Here is a 21,438-nt window from a genome sequence, read left to right on the forward strand (position 1 = left end):
TAGGTCTATGTTGACAGCTCCTGCAAGAACCCAACCACTAAAGAACAATGGAAATAGCATTTTTCTTCTAATTATTTTACAACACTGTTGCTGTGCTGCTCTAAGTTGTGAAGCATTCTCAAAGTACTCTGATTGTATTCTGTGGTGTGGTTTCATGCTCCAGCATTCCATCTTTGATGATTCTGTTTGAGAGTTCTGTCTGCTGAGCATTCCACCTAGGAGGTGGAGTATATTATATACAGGGTTATATACAGGGTTCTGTCATCAGGGGTTCTCTCATCAGGGGTTCTGTCGTCATCAGGGGTTCTGTCAAGAGTTGACATGTCGATTGTTTGGTCGATAGATTTTTTTAGTCGAGCAGTGGCAAATATATATATATATTTTTTTTCAAATGTTATGGCGCACGAGACACCGGTCTGATTCACACCCGTCTCAGTGGACTAGTCCATTGCTGAGGCTGCTGGGATGATCCTGTGAAGAAGAAAAAAATGCCTACCTGATTACTCATCTCTTGCGCAATTAGCCTATAGCTGTGTCTGTCTGTACAGAGACTGCTGGCACAGGAAACTGGGGGCTCAGACCATTTTACACAATGTTGCTAGAGTGAACCTCCGGCTGTATCCAAGTTAGTTGATACAATGTTTCAAGTTCCTTGCTGACAGGCCATGCATAGCCAAAGTGATTTATAGGATATTTATTTTTAATAAGGATATTTTCTACCTGCGGGCTGCAATGTTTTTGTTGGCTTTATGTAGGCAATTTTTACATATTGGTAATGGCAATAAGTTACTTTTAGAGTTGTATAATGTTAATTGAGATATAATTTGTATTAAGCACATGACATTGATTTCGCTATATGAAGACTTTTTAAAAAATAATTAATTGAAACTGTTCCAAAATGTGCATATGAAATCCTAACTAGCACACGGATCAGTGGAAATGGTACAATAACATGGCATTCCAAATGGAAAAGGTTGCTGACCGCTGGTGTGGCAGAATCCACGAAGGCTAGCAGCAGTGGGGAACTGTGTTTTTTCTTCTGGTTAGGTCGTATTGGTTTCTGGCTGCCTCTTTAGTCATTTGTGTGTCTTCATTTTTAAATTTCAGTGCTTAAAGCATCAGTCAAATTAGCCTAGATACTGTATAATTGATTTTATTCAAACATAGGGTGCGTCTACAGTGCATTCGAAAAGTATTCAGACCCCTTGACCTTTTCCTCATTTTTTGAATCAGCCTTATTCCAAAAAAAAGGGGGGGAAAGTTAATTGTTCCTTAAGCTACACACAATCCACCATAATGACAAAACAAAAACCAGGTTAAGAAATGTTTGCAAATATATTACAAATAAAACAGTAATACCTTATTTACATAAGTCATCAGACCCTTTAGTCAGTACTTGGGTGAAGCACCTTTGGCAGTAATTACAGCCTCGAGTCTTCTTGGATGACGATACAAGCTTGGCACACCTGTATTTGGAGAGTTTCTCCAAATCTTCTCTGCAGATCCTTTCAAACTCGGTCAGGCTGGATGGGGAGCGTCGCTGCACGGCTATTTTAAGGTCTCTCCAGGGATGTTCGAGCAGGTTCAAGTCCGGGCTCTGGCTGGGCCACTCAAGGACATTCAGAGACTTGTCCCGAAGCCACTTGTCTTGGCTGTGTACTTAGGGTCGTCGTCCTGTTGGAAGGTGAACCTTCGCCCCAGTCTGAGGTCCTGAGCACTCTGGAGCAGGTTTTCATCAAGGATCTCCCTGTACTTTGCTCCATTCATCATTCCCTCACACCTGACTTGTCGACCAGTCCCTGCCGCTGAAAAACATCCCCACAGCATGATGCTGCCACCACCATGACTCACCGTAGGGATGGTGATAGGTTTCCTCCAGGTGTGACACTTGGCATTGAGGCCAAAGATTTAAATCTTGGTTTCATCAGACCAGACAATCTTTTTTCTCATGGTTTGAGAGTCTTTAGGTGCCTTTTGGCAAACTCCAAGCAGGCTGTCATATGCCTTCCACTGAAGAGTGACTTCCGACCATAAAATGCCACTCTACCATAAAATGCCTGATTGGTGGAGTGTTGCAGAGATGGTTGTCCTTCTGGAAGGTTCTCCCAGCTCCAGAGAGGAAATCTGGAGCTCTGTCACAATGACCATTGGGTTCTTGGTCACCTCCCTGACCAAGGCCCTTCTCACCCGTTTGCTCAATTTGCCCAAGCAGCCAGCTCTAGGAAGAGTCTTGGTGGTCCCAAACCTCTTCCATTTAAGAATGATGGAGGCCACTGTGTTCTTGGGGCCCTTCAATGCTGCAGAAAGTTGTTGGTACCCTTCCCCAAATTTGTTCCTCGACACAATCCCGTCGCGGAGCTCTATGGACAATACCTTCGACCTTATGGCTTTGTTTTTGCTCAGACATGCACCGTCAACTGTGGGACCTTATGTAGACAGGTGTGTGCCTTTCCTAATTATGTACAATCAATTGAATTTACCACAGGTGGACTCCAATCAAGTTGTAGAAACATCAAGGATGATCAATGTAAAATGGGATGCACCTGAGCTCAATTGAGTCTCATAGCAAAGGGTCTGAATACATTTCTTTATTTTTATTTTATTTAAGTAGGCAAGTCCGTTAAGAACACATTCTTATTTACAATGACGACCTACCCCGGCCAAACCGGACGACCCTGAGCCAATTGTGCGCCCCGCCCTATGTGCCAGTCAACAGTACCAGTCAAAAGTTTGGACACACCTACTCTCAAGAGTTTCTTTATTTTACTATTTTCTACATTATGGAAAAATAGTGAAGACATCAAACTATGAAATAACACACAGAATCATGTAGTTTAAAAAAATTGTTAAACCAATCCAAATATATATTTTATATTTGAGATTCTTCAAAGTACCCACCTTTTGCCTTGATGACAGATTTGCACACTCTTGGCATTCAACCAGCTTCACAAGTCTTGAAGGAGTTCCCACATATGCTGAGCACTTGTTGGCTGCTTTTTCTTCACTCTGCGGTCCAACTCATCCCAAACCATCTCAATTGGGTTGAGGTTGGGTGATTGTGGAGGCTAGGTCATCTGATGCAGCACTCCATCACTCTCCTTCTTGGTCAGATAGCCCTTAGACTGGAGGTGTGTTGGGACATTGTTGTGCTGAAAACCAAATGATAATCCCACTAAGTACAAACCAGATGGGATGGCGTATCGCTGCAGAATGCTGTGGTAGACATGCTGTGCCTTGAATTCTAAATACATCACTGACAGGGTCCCAGCAAAGCACCCACACAACATTACACCACCTCCTCCGTGGTGAGAACCACACATGGAGATCATCCGTTCACCTACTCTGCATCTCACAAAGACACGGTGGTTGGAACCAAAAATCTCAAATTTGGACTCAGACCAAAAGGACAGATATCCACCGGTCTATTGTCCATTTCTCGTGTTTCCTGGCCCAAGCCCAATGACCTGTTAAGAATGTCGCTAAGATTAGACCTTTATCTCCGGAGTACACATCTTCATCTCCTGAATATAAACCAAGTAAAAACGTCACGTTACGTCTTCTTGCTTTCCTCAGAACCTTGATGATCTCGAAGTGGAGTAGGTTGGCAGTGGGTGAGCACTCTGAAGTTGAGCCAGACCAGGACGAAGTGGGTCTACCTGCGGTGACAGGTGTGGTAGAATCCTACCAGAGAAGAGTTTGGATAAATTTTTGGATAGAGTGGATTCCAGCTCACAAATTGGGACCCCTGAGTCATGAAACGTGTACCGCATAAAAATTCTATCCTCGGTTGCAACACTCCCTACCGAGTTCCAAACTGCCTCTGGAAGCAAGCTTCATGAAATGGGTTTCCAAGGCCGAGCAGCTGCACATAAGCCAAAGATTACCATGCGCATTGCCAAGCGTCGGCTGGAGTGGGTGTAAAGCTCACTGCCATTGGACTCTGGAACAGTGGAAACACCTTCTCTGAAGTGATGAATCACACATCTGGGTTTGGCGGATGCCAGGAGAACTCCACCTGCCCGAATGCATAGTGCCAACTGTAAAGTTTGATGGAGGAGGAATAATGGTCTGGGGCTGTTTTTCATGGTTTGGGCTAGGCCCCTTAGTTCCAGGGAAGATAAATATTAACGCTACTGCATACAATGACAAAACAGAATCATCGGGCATATCGTGATATATTAATACATCCATGTTTTATGCGTTATCCACACTCTCGTCCTCATAAGAACGTCCTTGGAGAACGCACTCAGAGCATGGAGCACGGTAATATGCATATTGAGAAACCGCTATAGTTTCTCAAGTGTCACATGCACTGAGTACAACAGGTGCAGACCTTACTGTGAAATGCTTACGTACAAGCCCTTAAATCAACAATGCAGTTCAAGAAATAGAGTAAAGAAAATATTTGCTAAATAATAAAAAAATATATAAAAAGTAACACAATAAGATTACATATCAATAAGGAGGCTCTACTGTATACAGGGGGTACCGAAAACCAAGTCAATGTGCGGGGGTACAGGTTAGCCGAGGTCATTTGTACATGTAGCAGAGAGAACAGTCTATGACTTGGGTGGCTGGAGTCTTTGACAACAACAAAAGAATCCCGGGCCCACTATGTTGCTTTAGGTGCCAAGGATTCGGACATGTTGCAGCAGTGTGTAGAAAGAAGAACCCATGATGTGAGAAATGTGCAGGAGGGCATAGTCAGAGAGAGTGGCATTTGGGCCAGTCGTGGCACTTGATGAAGCATTGTGGCCAGTTGCATCACCTAAGGTATTTGCGCCAGTTGCCACACTTGCTGATTTGAAGTACCCTGTGAGAGAGAAACAGGTTGAGAGAGTGCCAGAGTTTGCGTGGGGCAATAAGTTTCCTATGCTGACGCAGTGAAGAGAGTAGAGGATAGCCCAAGCATGAGTGATTTGACCCGGAGACACCCAGTGAGTAGGCCTGACGAGAGAGAGATCCAGAAAGTACACGTTTAAGTAAGATTGGATTTCTTGCATTTATAGCCATGTTGATCAACTGCACTGCGCTGAAGGAGCGGAAATCACAGAAGATAGATGTGGTAGTTGCAGCAGCAGAGAAATGTAAGAGATATTTTAGTTCAGAAAATCTACAGGAAGTTTTGAGATGAGAGAAGGGGTTGTTTAGGGACAAAGTAGTGGGATGGGGTGGTGGATTTTGGGGATAGTGTATAGGTGCAGGGTTTGATGGTGGTGCAAAATGTTTGGTAACGGAATTTCTCCCAAACTATATATAAAAGTGTTGATATTAGTTGTCAGGGGTCTTTACTTCAACAGGATTGTGTTTTGATGTATTTCTGATAGAAAACATCAAGCAGAAAAAGTCTTTAGACTAAGACCCCTTTTCCATTGGTGCTCATGTGTCCTTTTACATGGGAAACGCCCTGGTGCTCATGTGTCCTTTTACATGGGAAACGCCCTGGTGCTCATGTGTCCTTTTACATGGGAAACGCCCTGGTGCTCATGTGTCTTTTACATGGGAAACGCCCTGGTGCTCATGTGTCCTTTTACATGGGAAACGCCCTGGTGCTCATGTGTCCTTTTACATGCCCTGGTGCTCATGTGTCCTTTTACATGGGAAACGCCCTGGTGCTCATGTGTCCTTTTACATGGGAAACGCCCTTGTGCTCATGTGTCCTTTTACATGGGAAACGCCCTGGTGCTCATGTGTCCTTTTACATGGGAAACGCCCTGGTGCTCATGTGTCCTTTTACATGGGAAACGCCCTGGTGCTCCTGGTGCTCATGCGTCCTTTTACATGGAAACGCCCTGTCCTTTTTTGGTGCTCATGTGCCTTTGGGAAACGCCCTGGTGCTCATGTGCCCTTTTACATGGGAAACGCCCTGGTGCTCATGTGCCCTTTACATGGGAAACGCCCTGGTGCTCATGTGTCCTTTTCCATGGAAACGCCCTGTCCCTTTCCATGGAAACGGGTGCTCATGTGTCCTTTTCCATGGAAACGCCCTGGTGCTCGCCTTTTGGCCTGGTGCTCATGTGTCCTTTTCCATGGAAACGCCCTGGTGCTCATGTGTCCTTTTCCATGGAAACGCCCTGGAGCTCATGTGTCCCTTTTCCATGGAAACGCCCTGGTGCTCATGTGTCCTTTTCCATGGGAACGCCCTGGTGCTCATGTGTCCTTTTCCATGGGAACGCCCTGGTGCTCATGTGTCCTTTTCCATGGGAACGCCCTGGTGCTCATGTGTCCTTTTCCATGGGAACGCCCTGGTGCTCATGTGTCCTTTTCCATGGAAACGCCCTGGTGCTCATGTGTCCTTTTCCATGGAAACGCCCTGGTGCTCATGTGTCCTTTTCCATGGAAACGGCCTGGTGCTCATGTGTCCTTTTCCATGGAAACGCCCTGGTGCTCATGTGTCCTTTTCCATGGAAACGCCCTGGTGCTCATGTGTCCTTTTCCATGGAAACGCCCTGGTGCTCATGTGTCCTTTTCCATGGAAACGCCCTGGTGCTCATGTGTCCTTTTCCATGGAAACGCCCTGGTGCTCATGTGTCCTTTTCCATGGAAACGCCCTGGTGCTCATGTGTCCTTTTACATGGAAATGCCCTGGTGCTCATGTGTCCTTTTACATGGAAATGCCCTGGTGCTCATGTGTCCTTCTACATGGAAATTACCATGAACAGATCCTCCTGAAGAAGAGAGAAGAAGTGCCTGCCCTGGTTCATCCAACCATCAATCTATAAATGTGTTTTTCTGAACTAATGACAATTATTTTCATGTCATAACTGTCAGTGTCATGTGCAAGAATTGTCTACTGACTTGAAGCATCTTGGATAAAGAAATCACAATCATTAAAACCTTCACTTTACATGATCCGTCTGTCAACTGCTATTCAAAGCGCTACTGACTCAATCATCCTAAAACTAAAATAGAGAGGTTTCTTTTTCTGAACCAGAAGTCATGTACTTGGACTTAAAATCAGCGTAGAAATAGAACACATTATCCATGCAACTGACGCATTTCTCCTTTCATCCCAACAGTGTTCTTTGAACAGGACTATCTCCATCTGCCAGTTGAGATTTAATGGAGAATTGGATAATGCCAGCTTAAACATTGTATGCCTTTCATTTTTTTTCTCTCTCAAATATGACAAAGTCATCATCAAGAGGAATCCCTTGTGGAAAATGGCAAAAAAATAAATAAATGGCAGAGCCTTTTCCTTTTACGCAAAAGCCTTTTTCGCCACTGTTCACCTATCCTCACATTCTACACTACAAGGTGTTACAATCATGTGTGAATGGAAATGCACCTTCTATAAAACCAAAACAGCCTTCTTTATCCATCTGCTTGTCCTCACTTCCTTTAGCAGCACTAATCTACAGCAAACATATCCTTTTGTAGCACAGAGAAAAAGGTGAATGTAGCAGCACTGACCAAACACACCACACCCATAGCAATATATTCAGCCAATCGGCTTCTTGCCTTACATAATGTCTGCAACAACACTCTAAATCACTATCAACACTCCATGCGTTCAATGTCAACATGGATGGCATATCTCTCTTCTTTCACAGGTCCTCACTATCCTTACACTTAAATAACTCGCCAAGTAACTTGTCACTGGCAGGTCTTGCCTTTGACAGGAACATTACATCCTACCTGATAAGACAATAAGCCTGCTCGGTCACCACTACACACACACACACACACACACACAGCCATGCCAGAAATAGTGCACACAAACTTCCTGTATTCACAGCTTCTCATGACTCGGTATGATGCATTTAAAAAAAAAAATGTTTTTTAAATGTATACACGTCGCTCTGGTATTCTTGTCCAGTGATAGACCATAGCAACAGTATACACTTAACACTTACTATGATGTGCTGAAACCAACTCACACGGTCATCATGTCACAAGATCGAAGTCGGTCAGATCATTTGTTGAACTGATCACTGTGACTTTAGTATGTTTGTTTTTAGCAGCTAACAAATGCATCTCGTTCCAAAAATAGACCCAACAAGTATCTCGTTAGCTGGCTGAAGGAACATTCCATGTATAATTCAAACACAGCACTTCAAAGTAGGCGAGAATAAATGAACATCTCTGAGGCAGTCTAGTAGGCATACTGTAGGTCTCTCCTATCTACACTGAAAAAATATATATATAAAAGGCAACATGTAAAGTGTTGGTCCCATGTTTCATGAGCTAATATATATATTTTTTTTAAATCACAGAAATGTTTCATACACACAAAAAGCTTATTTCTCTCTAATTGTGCACACATTTGTTACATCCCTGTTAGTGAGTTATCCTTTCTCAAGATAATCCATCCACCTGACAGGTGTGGCATATCAATAAGTTGATTAAACAGCATGATCATTACACAGGTGCTACTTGTGCTGGAGACAGTAAAAGGCCACTCTAAAATGTGCAATTGTCACAACACAATGCCACAGATGTCTCAAGTTGAGAGCGTGCAATTGGAATGCTGACTGCAGGAATGTCCACTAAAGCGGTTGCCAGAGAATTTAATGTTAATTTCTCTACCATAAGCCGCCTCCAACATTGTTTTAGAGAATTTGGCAGTACGTCCAACCGGCCTCACAACTGCAGACCATGTGAATTGGGTCGTGTGTGTGAGTGGTTTTCTGATGTCAACGTTGTGAACAGAGTGCCCCATGGTAGCGGTGAGGTTATGGTATTGGCAGGCATAAGCTATGGACAACGAACACAATTGCATTCTATCTATGGCAGTTTGAATCCAGAGATACCGCAACGAGATCCTGAGGCTCATTGTCATGCCATTCATCCACACGGCTCCATGTCGCAAGGATCTGTAAACAATTCCTGGAAGCTGAAAATGTCACAGTTCTTCCATGGCCTGAATACTCACCAGGCATGTCACCCATTGAGTATGTTTGGGATGCTCTGGATCGATGTGTACGACAGCGTGTTCCAGTTCCTGCCAATATCCAGCAACTTTGCACAGCCATTGACGAGGAGTGGGACAACATTCCACAGGCCACAATCAACAGCCTGATCAACTCTATGCGAAGGAGGTGTCACACTCCATGAGGCAAATGGTGGTCACACCAGATACTGACTGGTTTTCTGATTCAGGCCCCTACTTTTTTTAAGGTATCTGTGACCAACAGATGCATATCTGTATTCGCAGTCATGTGAAATCCATAGATTAGTGCCTAATATATTTCAATTGACTGATTTCCTTATATGAACTGTAACTTAGTAAAATCTTTGAAATTCTTGCATGTTGCATTTAATTGATATATTTGTTCAGTATAAGTAGAGGGGACTCTTGCATATAGGACACAATTCTTTACCTAAATGTACACAATAAATCACAACCTACTGGGCACAGACCTCAAATCAATTTCTATTCCATGTTGGTTCAACAGAAACCAGTATGTGCCCAGTGGGAATGAACTTTATTACTCTGTATTCATTTTAACTAAGACCTTTGTGAAACCCAATTTAAATAATTTCCCTAACATCACAGGCTAGGAGCTATTTTCAATCTGACTAGGCTGGTGTTTGCCATTTCCCCTTCATTTGTTATGAGACATCAGGCAGCCACACTGCCTGATGTGTTTGCATTTGTCAACTAGCTCACCCGAGTAGCCTACATTGCCCACCAAGACCATGCAATGACATAATTACAGACACCCAAAGAACAAATACAAACACACAGAAACACAAACCAACTCCTATACAGTCACTTCCTCTTGAGTTCGTTACCCTGGGTTTGCAAAAGGAAGACTCTGTTCCTCTGAAACTAGTGACTTGTTTAGAAACAGTGGGTGTGTTAATTCAGGAGCTGACAGGGGGTTGACCCAGAAACAGCTAGTTTTGTTTTAACACATGGGCACTAACTCCATCAGAGGCCTTGACAGCAGACGACTGCAACCAAAACAGACAACTTTACATAACACGCACATTATGAATAGCCCTTTAGAATCATTGTCATACTAGATCACTGTCCTATTCACAGAAGAATTGAGACTCATCCCACTACAGTACTGAACACCAGGGGAGTCATGCACCACCATAATCTGAGGGGGCACAAATTACGTGAGGAAGGCTTTGGGGTGGACTGGAGGTGGGCTAAATTTGTCGAACTTAAAAAAAATTCAAGCACATGACACTACTTTTTCCTACAATCTAGAGCCATAATCATTATGCTTAATCGATGTCAACAATCATTTATCTGCATCCTCCTGACAGGTGGTTCTTTAAAAAAAAAAATATATAAACTAAATATGCATCTCTGCTCAAATCTTGGTAAAAGATTGAAAGGAATATTTGTCTTGTTCAGTACATTCAGTAACTGTTTGCTTTTCTGAGGTCTACCAACGGTGTCAGCAGGCTTTTTTTTTTATTTCACCTTCATTTAAGATGCCAAGATGGTGTAGCAGTCAGACGTGTTTGTCCTGTCGTGTCCCTTGTATATATCGTTTTACATATTTTTCGTCGCATATCCTTTAAATTATTTTGCTAAACCTCATCATCTAAATACTCTCATGCAACCCGCCTCACCCAATGTGGTGTGGATCTGCATTTCTTTTTCCTAAAGTTTTTATATTTACTTCGGATCTGGAATCCCTCAACTGAAGCTAGCCAACTAACTACCAGCTATCAGTCAGCAATCCATTGCCAGCGGTCATCAGCTAACCTTCAGCTCGGAAAGCTCTCGATAGTTCGAACAACGTGACTCTAACCAGAGCATAACGGACCTGTTATTTTTATCCCCGAATATCCTACCGCAAACTGAAAATTTTCATCTGGATCTTCACAACTAGCTAACCGCAATCCCGGATGACTACTCCTGTCTAGTGTTTCCATCCCAGAGCAAGCACCAATTTAGCTTGAAGCTAGCCCGGCCAGGGCTCCTGTGCTACCACAGAAGCATACTCCTGGGCTACAATATCGGCCTGCTAGCTACCTAGAGCTACTTGGAACCCTACTAATTCAACGACTGGTCTATCGACGTCACCGCACGAAGAGGCAAAAACAGACTTACCCCCATTGCGACGCCCCCCCCCCCAAAGGCTAACTTTCTAGCCCCTGCTATCTGCTTGCTTGCTAACCCGGTCTGCTAACTGCTAAACTGCCGGGCCCTGGTCTGCTAACTGCTAGCTTGCCTGCCTGGTCTGCTAACTGCTAGCCCTTGCTAACTGCTTTGCTTGCGAACCCGGTCTGCTAACTGCTAGCTTGCCTGCCTGGTCTGCTAACTGCTAGCCCTTGCTAACTGCTTGCTTGCTAACCCGTTCTGCTAACTGCTAGCTTGCCCTGGTCAACTAACTGCTAGCCCATGCTAACTGCTTGCTTGCTAACCCGGCCTGCTAACTGCTAGCTTGCCCTGGTCTACTAGCTGCTAGCTTGTTTAGCTCCGGCCTACTAACTGTTAGCTTGCTAGCCTGCTAACTGTCTGAATCGCCGTGTCCCCAGCCAGCCCAACCACTCACTGGACCCATATGTTCACTTGGCTACGCATGACTCTCTCTAATATCAATATGCCTTGTCCATTACTGTCCTGGTTAGTGATTACTGTCTTATTTCACTGTAGAGCCTCTAGCCCTGCTCAATATGCCTTAACCAACCATGTTGTTTCACCTCCTACACATGCGATGACATCACCTGGTTTAAACATCTCTAGAGACTACATCTCTCTCTTCATTACTCAATGCCTAGGTTTACCTCCAATGTACTCACATCCTACCTTACCTTTGTCTGTACACTATGACTTGAATCTATGCAATCATGCCCAGAACCCTGCTCCTTTTACTCTGTTCTGAACGTGCTAGACGGTCAGTTTGCATAGTCTTTAGCCGTGCCCTTATCCTACTTCTCCTCTGTTCCTCTGGTGATGTGGAGGTTAATCCAGGTCCTGCAGTGCCTAGCTCCACTCCCACCCCCCAGGTGCTCTCATTTGTTGACTTCTGTAAAAGTAAAAGCCTTGGGTTCATGCATGTTAACATTAGAAGCCTACTCCCTAAGTTTGTTTTACTCACTGCTTTAGCACACTCTGCCAACCCAGAGGTCTTAGCAGTGTCTGAATCCTGGCTTAGGAAAACCACCAAAAACCCTGAAATCTCCATTGCTAACTATAACGTTTTCCGCCAAGATAGAACTGCCAAAGGGGGCGGTGTTGCAATCTACTGCAAAGATAGAGAGTAATACAGAACTCTGCAGGCTAAGTCTGTACTAGACAGACTAGGGCTAGACAATCTGGACCCTCTCTTTCTAAAATTATCTGCCGAAATTGTTGCAACCCCTATTACTAGCCTGTTCAACCTCTGTCGTATCGTCTGAGATTTCCAAAGTTTGGAAAGCTGCCGCGGTCATCCCCCTCTTCAAAGGGGGTGACACTCTAGACCCAAACTGCTACAGACCTATATCTATCCTACCCTGTCTTTCTAAGGTCTTCGAAAGCGAAGTTAACAAACAGATTACTGACCATTTCGAATCCCACCATACCTTCTCCGCTATGCAATCTGGTTTCAGAGCTGGTCATGGGTGCACCTCAGCCACGCTCAAGGTCCTAAACGATATCATAACCGCCATCGATAAGAGACATTACTGTGCAGCCGTATTCATTGACCTGGCCAAGGCTTTCGAATCTGTCAATCACAACATTCTTATTGGCAGACTCGACAGCCTTGGTTTCTCAAATGATTGCCTCGCCTGGTTTACCAACTACTTCTCTGATAGAGTTCAGTGTGTCAAATCGGAGGGCCTGTTGTCTGGACCTCTGACAGTCTCTATGGGTGTGCCACAGGGTTCAATTCTCGGGCCGACTCTCTTTTCTGTATACATCAACGATGTTGCTCTTGCTGCTGGTGATTCTCTGATCCACCTCTACGCAGACAACACCATTCTGTATACTTCTGGCGCCTCCTTGGACACTGTGTTAACTAACCTCCAGACGAGCTTCAATGCCATACAACTCTCCTTCCGTGGCCTCCAACTGCTCTTAAACGCAAGTAAAACTAAATGCATGCTTTTCAATTGATCGCTGCCCGCACCTGCTCGCCCGTCCAGCATCACTACTCTGGATGGTTCTGACTTAGAATATGTGGACAACTACAAATACCTAGGTGTCTGGTTAGACTGTAAACTCTCCTTCCAGACTCACATTAAGCATCTCCAATCCAAAATTAAATCTAGAATCGCAACAAAGCATCCTTCACTCATGCTGCCAAACATACCCTCGTAAAACTGACCATCCTACCGATCCTCGACTTCGGTGGTGTCATCTATAAAATAGCCTCCAACACTCTACTCAACAAACTGGATGCAGTCTATCACAGTGCCATCCGTTTTGTCACCAAAGCCCCATACACTACCTACCATTGCAACCTGTACGCTCTCGTTGGTTGGCCCTCGCTTTATACTCGTCGCCAAACCCACTGGCTACAGGTTATCTACAAGTCTCTGCTAGGTAAAGCCCCGCCTTATCTCAGCTCACTGGTCACCATAGTAGCACCCACTCGTAGCACGCGCTCCAGCAGGTATATCTCACTGGTCACCCCCAAAGCCAATTCCTCCTTTGGTCGTCTTTCCTTCCAGTTCTCTGCTGCCCATGACTGGAACGAATTGCAAAAATCTCTGAAGCTGGAGACTCACATCTCCCTCACTAGCTTTAATCACCAGCTATCAGGGCAGTTTACAGATCACTGTACCTGTACTTAGCCTATCTACCTACCTCATCCCCATACTGGTATTTATTTATTTTGCTCCTTCGCACCCCAGTATCTCTACCTGCACATTCATCTTCTGCCGATCTATCATTCCAGTGTTTTAATTGCTATATTGTAATTACTTCGCCACCATGGCCTATTTATTTCCTTAACTTACCTAATTTGCACTCACTGTATATAGACTTTTTGTTTTCTTTTGTTATACTGTATTATTGACTGTATGTTTTGTTAATTCCATGTGTCACTCTGTGTTGTTGTATGTGTCGAATTGCTACGCTTTATCCTGGCCAGGTCGCAGTTGCAAATGAGAACTTGTTCTCAACTAGCCTACCTGGTTAAATAAAGGTGAAATTTTAAAAATGTAAAAAATGAACCAGGTAGGCCAGTTGAGAACAAGTTCTCATTTACAACTGCGACCTGGCCAAGATAAAGCAAAGCAGTGCGACACAAACAACAACACAGAGTTACACGTGGAATAAACAAAAATACAGTTAATAATACAATAGAAAAAGTCTATATATAGTGTGTGCAAATGAGGTAGGATAAGGGCAGTAAGGAAATAAATAGGCCATTGTGGTGAAATAATTACAATATAGCAATTAAACAATGGAGTGATAGATGTGCAGAAGATGAGCGTGCAAGTAGAGATACTGGGGTGCAAAGAAGCAAAATAAATAAAATAACAGTATGGGGATGGGGTAGTTACAGGTGCAGCAGTGATCTGTAAGCTGCTCTGACAGCTGGTGCTTAAAGCTAGTGAGGGAGATATGAGTCACCAGCTTCAGTGATTTTTGCAGGCTTGCCAGCTAAGATGGCGCCGGAGAAGCATGTTGACGTTTTACATGTTCCTATCCAATTGTGTTTTTTGTTTGTTTCTTTGTGGTGTTTGTAACTTATTTTGTACATGTTGCTGATATGGTCTCTTATGACTGAAAATAACTTCTGGACATCAGAACTGCAATTACTCACCACGAACTGGCAGAATCCTTTTTTTCCTTTAACGAGTCCGACGAGCCCAAACTGAATAACATAGTGCTTTCCTGGGAACAGGCCCAGATCTCCGTCATTTGCGTGAAGAGAAGTCGGAGAAAAAGGGGCCGGTGGGCAGGCTGCCTTCTGAGAACTCATAGGCGATTGAATAAACCCCCACTGCCTTCCATTCTGCTAGCAAACGTGCAATCTTTGGAAAATAAAATCGATGACCTACGTGGAAGATTAAACTACCAACAGGACATTCAAAACTGTAATATCTTATGCTTCACGGATTCGTGGCTGAATGACAACATTATCAAAATACAGCCGGCTGGTTGTGCGCTGTACTCGCAGGATAGAACAGCAGCATCTGGTAAGACAAGGGAGAGGGGACTATGTATTTTTATTAATAAACAGCTGGTGCACAATATCTAAGGAAGTCTCAAGGTTTTGCTCGCCTGAGTTAGTGTGGTCTACAGCTTATCATGAGATACTCTATCTACCTAGAGAGTTTTTATTTGTATATTTCGTAGCTGTCTACATACCACCACAGACTGAAGCTGGCACAAAGACTGCACTAAATGAGCTGTATTCAGCCACAAGCAAACAGAAAAACGCTCACCCAGAGGCGGTGCTCCTAGTGGCCGGAGACTTTAATGCAGGGAAACAAACCGATCTTACCAAATTTCTATCAGCATGTTAAAGGTGAAACCAGAGGGGGGAAAAAAATAATAATAAAAAATATTTTTAAAAACTCTGGCCCACCTTTACTCCACACACAGAGATGCAAACAAAGCTCTCCCTTGCCCTCCATTTGGCAAATCTGACCATAATTCTATCCTCCCGATTCCTGCTTACAAGCAAAAATTAAAGCAGGAAGCACCAATAACTTGAACGATAGAAAAGTGGTCAGATGAAGCAGATGCTAAGCTACAGGACTGTTTTAAGAAATCCCGCTATGCCCTCAGACGAACTATCAAACAGGCAAAGCATCAATACAGGACTAAGATCGAATCGTACTACACCGGCACTGGTGTTCGTTGGATGTGGCAGGGCTTGCAAACCATTACCTGCCTCTCTCTCGTTGCACTCCACAAGGAGACTGCCTGTTACGTAAATGCAGTAAGCCAAGGTAAGTTGCTAGCTAGCATTAAACTTATCTTATAAAAAACAATCAATCATAATCACTAGTTAACTACACATGGTTGATGATATTACTAGATATTATCTAGCGTGTCCTGTGTTGCATATAATCTGACTGAGCATACAAGCACACAAGTATCTAAGTATCTGACTGAGCGGTGGTAGGCAGAAGCAGGCGCGTAAACATTCATTCAAACAGCACTTTCATGCGTTTTGCCAGCAGCTCTACGTTGTGCGTCAAGCATTGCACTGTTTATGACTTCAAACCTATCAACTCCCGAGATGAGGCTGGTGTGACCGAAGTGAAATGGCTGGCTAGTTAGCGCGCGCTAATAGCGTTTCAAACTTCACTCGCTCTGAGCCTTGGGGTGGTTGTTTCCCTTGCTCTGCATGGGTAACGCTGCTTCGATGTGGTGGCTGTTGTCGTTGTGTTGCTGGTTCGAGCCCAGGGAGGAGTGAGGAGAGGGACGGAGGCTATACTGTTACACTGGCAATACTAAAGTGCCTATAAGAACATCCAATAGTCAAAGGTTAATGAAATACAAATGGTATAGAGGGAAATAGTCCTATAATAACTACAACCTAAAACTTCTTACCTGGGAATATTGAAGACTCGTGTTAAAAGGAACCACCAGCTTTCATATGTTCTGAGCAAGGAACTGAAACGTTAGCTTTCTTACATAGCACATATTGCACTTTCACGTTCTTCTCCAACACTTTGTTTTTGCATTATTTAAACCAAATTGAACATGTTTCATTATCTACTTGAGGCTAAATTGATTTTATTGATGTATTACATTAAGTTAAAATAAGTGTCCATTCAGTATTGTTGTAATTGTCATTATTACAAATACATATATATTGGCCAATTAATCGGTATCTGCTTTTTTGGTCCTCCAATAATTGGTATCGGTGTTGAAAAATCATATATCGATCGACCTCTACTACAAAGGGAAGCACAGCCGAGAGCTTCCCAGTGACAAGAGCCTACCGGATGAGCTAAATGACTTCTACGGTCGTTTCGAAGCAAATAACACTGAAACATGCATGAGAGCACAAGCTGTTCCGGAAGACTCTGTGATCACGCTCTCCACAGCTGATATGAGTAAGACCTTTAAACACGTCAACATTCACAAGGCTGCAGGGCCAGACGGATTACCAGGACGTGTACTCCGAGCATGTGCTGACCAACTGGCAAGTGTCTTCACTGACATTTTCAACCTCTCCCTGTCCGAGTCTGTAACACCAACATGTTTTAAGCAGACAACCATAGTCCCTGTGCCCAAGAACACTAAAGGTAACCTGCCTAAATGACTACCGACCCGTAGCACTCACATCTGTAGCCATGAAGTCCTTTAAAAGGCTGGTCATGGCTCACATCAACACCATTATCCCAGAAACCCTAGACCCACTCCAATTTGCATACCGCCCTAACAGATCCACAGATGATGCAATCTCTATTGCACTCCACACTGCCCATTCCCACCTGGACAAAAGGAATAACCTATGTGAGAATGCTATTGGCCGCTCAGCGTTCAACACCATAGTGCCCTCATCAATAAGCTAAGCACCCTGGGACTAAACACCTCCCTCTGCAACTGGATCCTGGACTTCCTGACGGGCTACCCCCAAGTGGTAAGGTGAGGGAACAACACATTCACCATGCTGATCCTCAACACAGGGGCCTCTCAGGGGTGCATGCCCAGACCCCTTCTGTACTCCCTGTTCACTCATGACTGTATAGCCAGGCACGACTCAAACACCATCATCAAGTTTGCCGATGACACAACAGTGCCTGATCACCGACAACGACGAGACAGCCTATAGGGAGGAGGTCAGAGACCAGGCCATGTGGTGCAAGGACAACAACCTCTCCCTCAACGTGATCAAGACAAAGGAGATGATTGTGGACTACAGGAAAAAGAGGACCGATCACACCCCCTTCTCATCGACGGGGCTGTAGTGGAGCCGGTTGAGAGCTTCAAGTTCCTTGGTGTCCACATCACCAACAAACTAAAATGGTCCAAGCACACCAAGACAGTCATGAAGAGGGTACGACAACACCTATTCCCCCTCAGGAGACTGAAAAGATTTGGCATGGGTCCTCAGATCCTCAAAAGGTTCTACCTCTGCACCATCCTGACTGCTTGCATCACTGCCTGGTATGGCAACTGCTCGGCCTCCGATCGCAAGGCACTACAGAGGTTAGTGCGTACGGCCCAGTACATCACTGGGGCAAAGCTACCTGCCATCCAGGACCTCTACACCAGGCAGTGTCAGAGGAAGGCCCTAAAAATTGTCCAGCCAAGTAATAACAAGCATGAAGCTCAGTATGTTGAACTGCATTCTGTCTCTCATCACCACCATCAATAATTCCACCACCTGGCTTCAGAGGCCACACAATCAGGCACCACATGCATGATGTACAGTTGGCTATTAGACCCTGCAGTGTGAGAATCCAGCAGCATCATCATTTCATAAGACAAATTCATGCTTCATTCTGCCAAAACATACATAAGCTAATATGTATGATAGTGTATAGTATAGGCCTGCTATGTGTTCAACCACATGAACAGCATACATTGTACTCTCAAATCGACATGTGATATTTGACCTCTTGAGAATAAAATGTACATTTACTAATTTCATATCTATTCACTTAACATTATGATTCAACAGAAATTAAACGAATGTGTCTGTTCAATCCAAAACGATCTCGTACATCCCTAAGGGGGTAATGCGCCTATACACCCATCATTGTGGCTATGGAGACGGCGTATCTTTTGTCTTCGTCTGCCGGAGACAAAATAGCATTTCAGTGAACATGCATAAATATTCATTGGGCAAGGTTTCACGATTCATCTTCCCATTCGCTAATAATTTGCTTCACATAGCCAGGCTACTCACCATCTAAAATGTAGGTTAATGTAAAGCCACTATATCGCCCTGACTTGGTTGTGCTTGTCATTTCATTCATGCATATGGTATCAACAAGGGAGCGATTGGGGAGTAAACGACCAAAACAAGCAGTTGCCGCGGCATTGCAATCACAATTGTAGAGAACGTGAATACTATGGCACATTTTTACACATTCAGCTCAGCCATTCTATTCCTTGCGAAGACACCACGATAAGAAAGCCAATACAATACTGTCTATTGCACTATTCATCAAACAGAGCTGTTTGTGAAAATAGCCCATGGTAGGCTAATATAATAGTGCGCACCACGTTCAATTGTATACATATTTTGCTACCTTGTTGCATGGCACGCCTATTTGTTCAACCAGCTGAAGCCAGCGGGTCTCAGGAACAGCGAGCACTTCGGAAACCCACCTGCCTGCGTTGTATCAGTAAGATCATAGCACAGTCCAGGGTAGTCTCTCAGCTTCCTCCCGCTAAGATTCAACGTCCCTGAGCACACAGCATCCTCCAGAGCGCGGTCTAAACTCCGGGCCGTGTGGAGCTGATGCTGGTTGATCCCCGGGTTCCAGTGAGGTCCGTTGGATAAGTGATGGTTTGGAAGAGCAGTTACAGCTCCCACACCTCCCTGACTCGACGCCATTTTCATAAGAGGAATTATTCTTACAATAATAACAAGTGGTAGTTTCTCTGCCCATGCGCACAAAGTAGAGACTCCTGGGACCGTAGGCTAGACGTTAGGGGAAGGGCTTCTGAGAGGGCGTGGGCTCGGTTTAGCGCGGATGCTAAATTCGTTTTTTTACTGGATATTTGGTGGATATTCGGTTTTCTCTCGTAAATAGCTATTGAACCAAGCATGCCATAACTTTGAATAAGGTATATTCTGAAACAGGGTTGGAGGGATAAAAATCCTCACTTTTTTTGGTTTTGTTTTAAATAATAGGATCTAATATTTCAATCTTGAATAGCTCTTACACAAAGCATGCCATGACTATGAAAATGATATATTCTGAGTAAGGGGAGGTTGAACAAAAATGATCTATGTGCTTATGGATAATTGGTTATTTGATTCAAAAGATGACTTGAAAAAAAAACGGAAAACGGCTAATTTTTTTGTTTTTAAATTTGAAAAACGAAAATCGGAAAACGACTTGATTTGTCATTTATTGTGTCAGAATTATTATTATTATTAACCCTGCATTCTAATTCATTAAAAGCCCCTAAAATAATCTGTGTTTTTATTTACAGTAGTGATGGACAGCTGGAGGCATTTTGTTTTTCACAAGTGTAGCAGGCTGTGAGTTCTGCAAACACCGTTTCCAGGATGGGCTATTAGCACAACAATAGACTCTTCAACCTTTACAAAAGGATAGTTGTGCTGTCATCCTGTTAGAAGGTAACATATTATTTTATTACAATGGTTAAATTGGATTTTCATTGTGGTCAATGGTGTTATTTGCCCCCTAGTGGAGCTTTCTGGTACGTAAACAGGAAGTAGAGAATTTGTTCTGCACGCATAGAAGCAGCTACAAACAACGCTACGGTGCAGGTCTTTCAATGTAGTTATTTCTTGTCACGCTTCAGCCTTGGAAAATATTTGTTTGTAAGTTCGATTCAAGCATTTAGCTAATGATGATAATCTTGTTATTGATAGAGTTGCTTACATATCAATGTTGGTTGATTGCATTTACTCACAAATTGCAATGCCTTTAATGTATGTCGTTAGCTGTATTACTTTGCTCGTGCGTCATGCAAACAAATTGTAAAATATACAATACTGTAGTTTTGTTACTGTTTCTAGTGTAATATGCTTTCTTATTCTACATAGATGGTTGTACATTATTAGAGTAATGAAAGGAGCCAATTACCATATGAGTAACAATTAGCTATATGGTTTGGCATCATGCCAGATGCATGGTACCGTATTTATGCAACTTCAAATGTTGAATGTACAGCTACAGTATGTCGGTGTGAATTGAATACTAAAGTATATTATTTTCTGTATTTTGCAGTTTCACAACATAAACGTTTTCAATATATTCATTCAAGAAAAGTCATGCCTTGGGAGTTTTATTGAAGACTTAGTTGTTAGCTATCTGTCTAGTTTTGCATGGGAACGCAACTCAAGGGCAGAATAATAGTGTAATAGCTCGGCTACAGTAGGTAGGTGTGAAAAGAAATCCCCAAAATGTGCAATGTATTTAGTACTCTAAAGTTTTACATTTGTAACTAGTAATCTCATGCAACCGCAAAATGTCAGATCAAGCATATACTGTCCAGAATTTATGCTTTCGTTAATAAAATGATAAAATACTCTTTCAAAATGCAGATGTTTATTTCAACTATCAGCAGGACAAAAGGGAATTACATATAATTGAATGACAGAGCATTGGGACTGGTCTTGGGCAAGTCAGTTAAGAACTCATTTTTATTTACAATGATGGCCTACTCCGGCCAAAACTGGACAACATATCAAATTAAATTTATTTTATATAGCCCTTCGTACATCAGCTGATATCTCAAAGTGCTGTACAGAAACCCAGCCTAAAACCCCAAACAGCAAGCAATGCAGGTGTAGAAGCACGATGGCTAGGAAAAACTCCCTAGAAAGGCCAAAACCTAGGAAGAAACCTAGAGAGGAACCAGGCTATGTGGGGTGGCCAGTCCTCTTCTGGCTGTGCCGGGTGGAGATTATAACAGAACAT

General features: G+C 43.5%; 1 protein-coding gene across 3 annotated transcripts in view; it reads right to left on the minus strand.

Annotated features, from left to right (window-relative positions):
- LOC115135606 (leucine-rich repeat and calponin homology domain-containing protein 2-like) overlaps positions 1-19,442 on the minus strand; it is an 85,354-nt gene extending 65,912 nt beyond the window's left edge. The window contains exon 1 of one of the 3 annotated variants that reach the window (XR_010464895.1): positions 19,148-19,442. Coding sequence is in view for 2 of the 3 variants with exons in the window: in XM_029670493.2 (XP_029526353.2) it covers positions 19,148-19,382 (235 nt within the window). In the remaining variant the exon portion in view is untranslated. The remainder of the gene's footprint in view (positions 1-19,147) is intronic. The other 2 variants (XM_029670493.2, XM_029670489.2) reach the window with 2 other exon arrangements.
- Positions 19,443-21,438: the final 1,996 nt, after the last annotated feature.

Source organism: Oncorhynchus nerka, linkage group LG10 (genome assembly GCF_034236695.1).
Source record: "Oncorhynchus nerka isolate Pitt River linkage group LG10, Oner_Uvic_2.0, whole genome shotgun sequence".
Lineage (NCBI taxonomy): Eukaryota > Metazoa > Chordata > Actinopteri > Salmoniformes > Salmonidae > Oncorhynchus > Oncorhynchus nerka.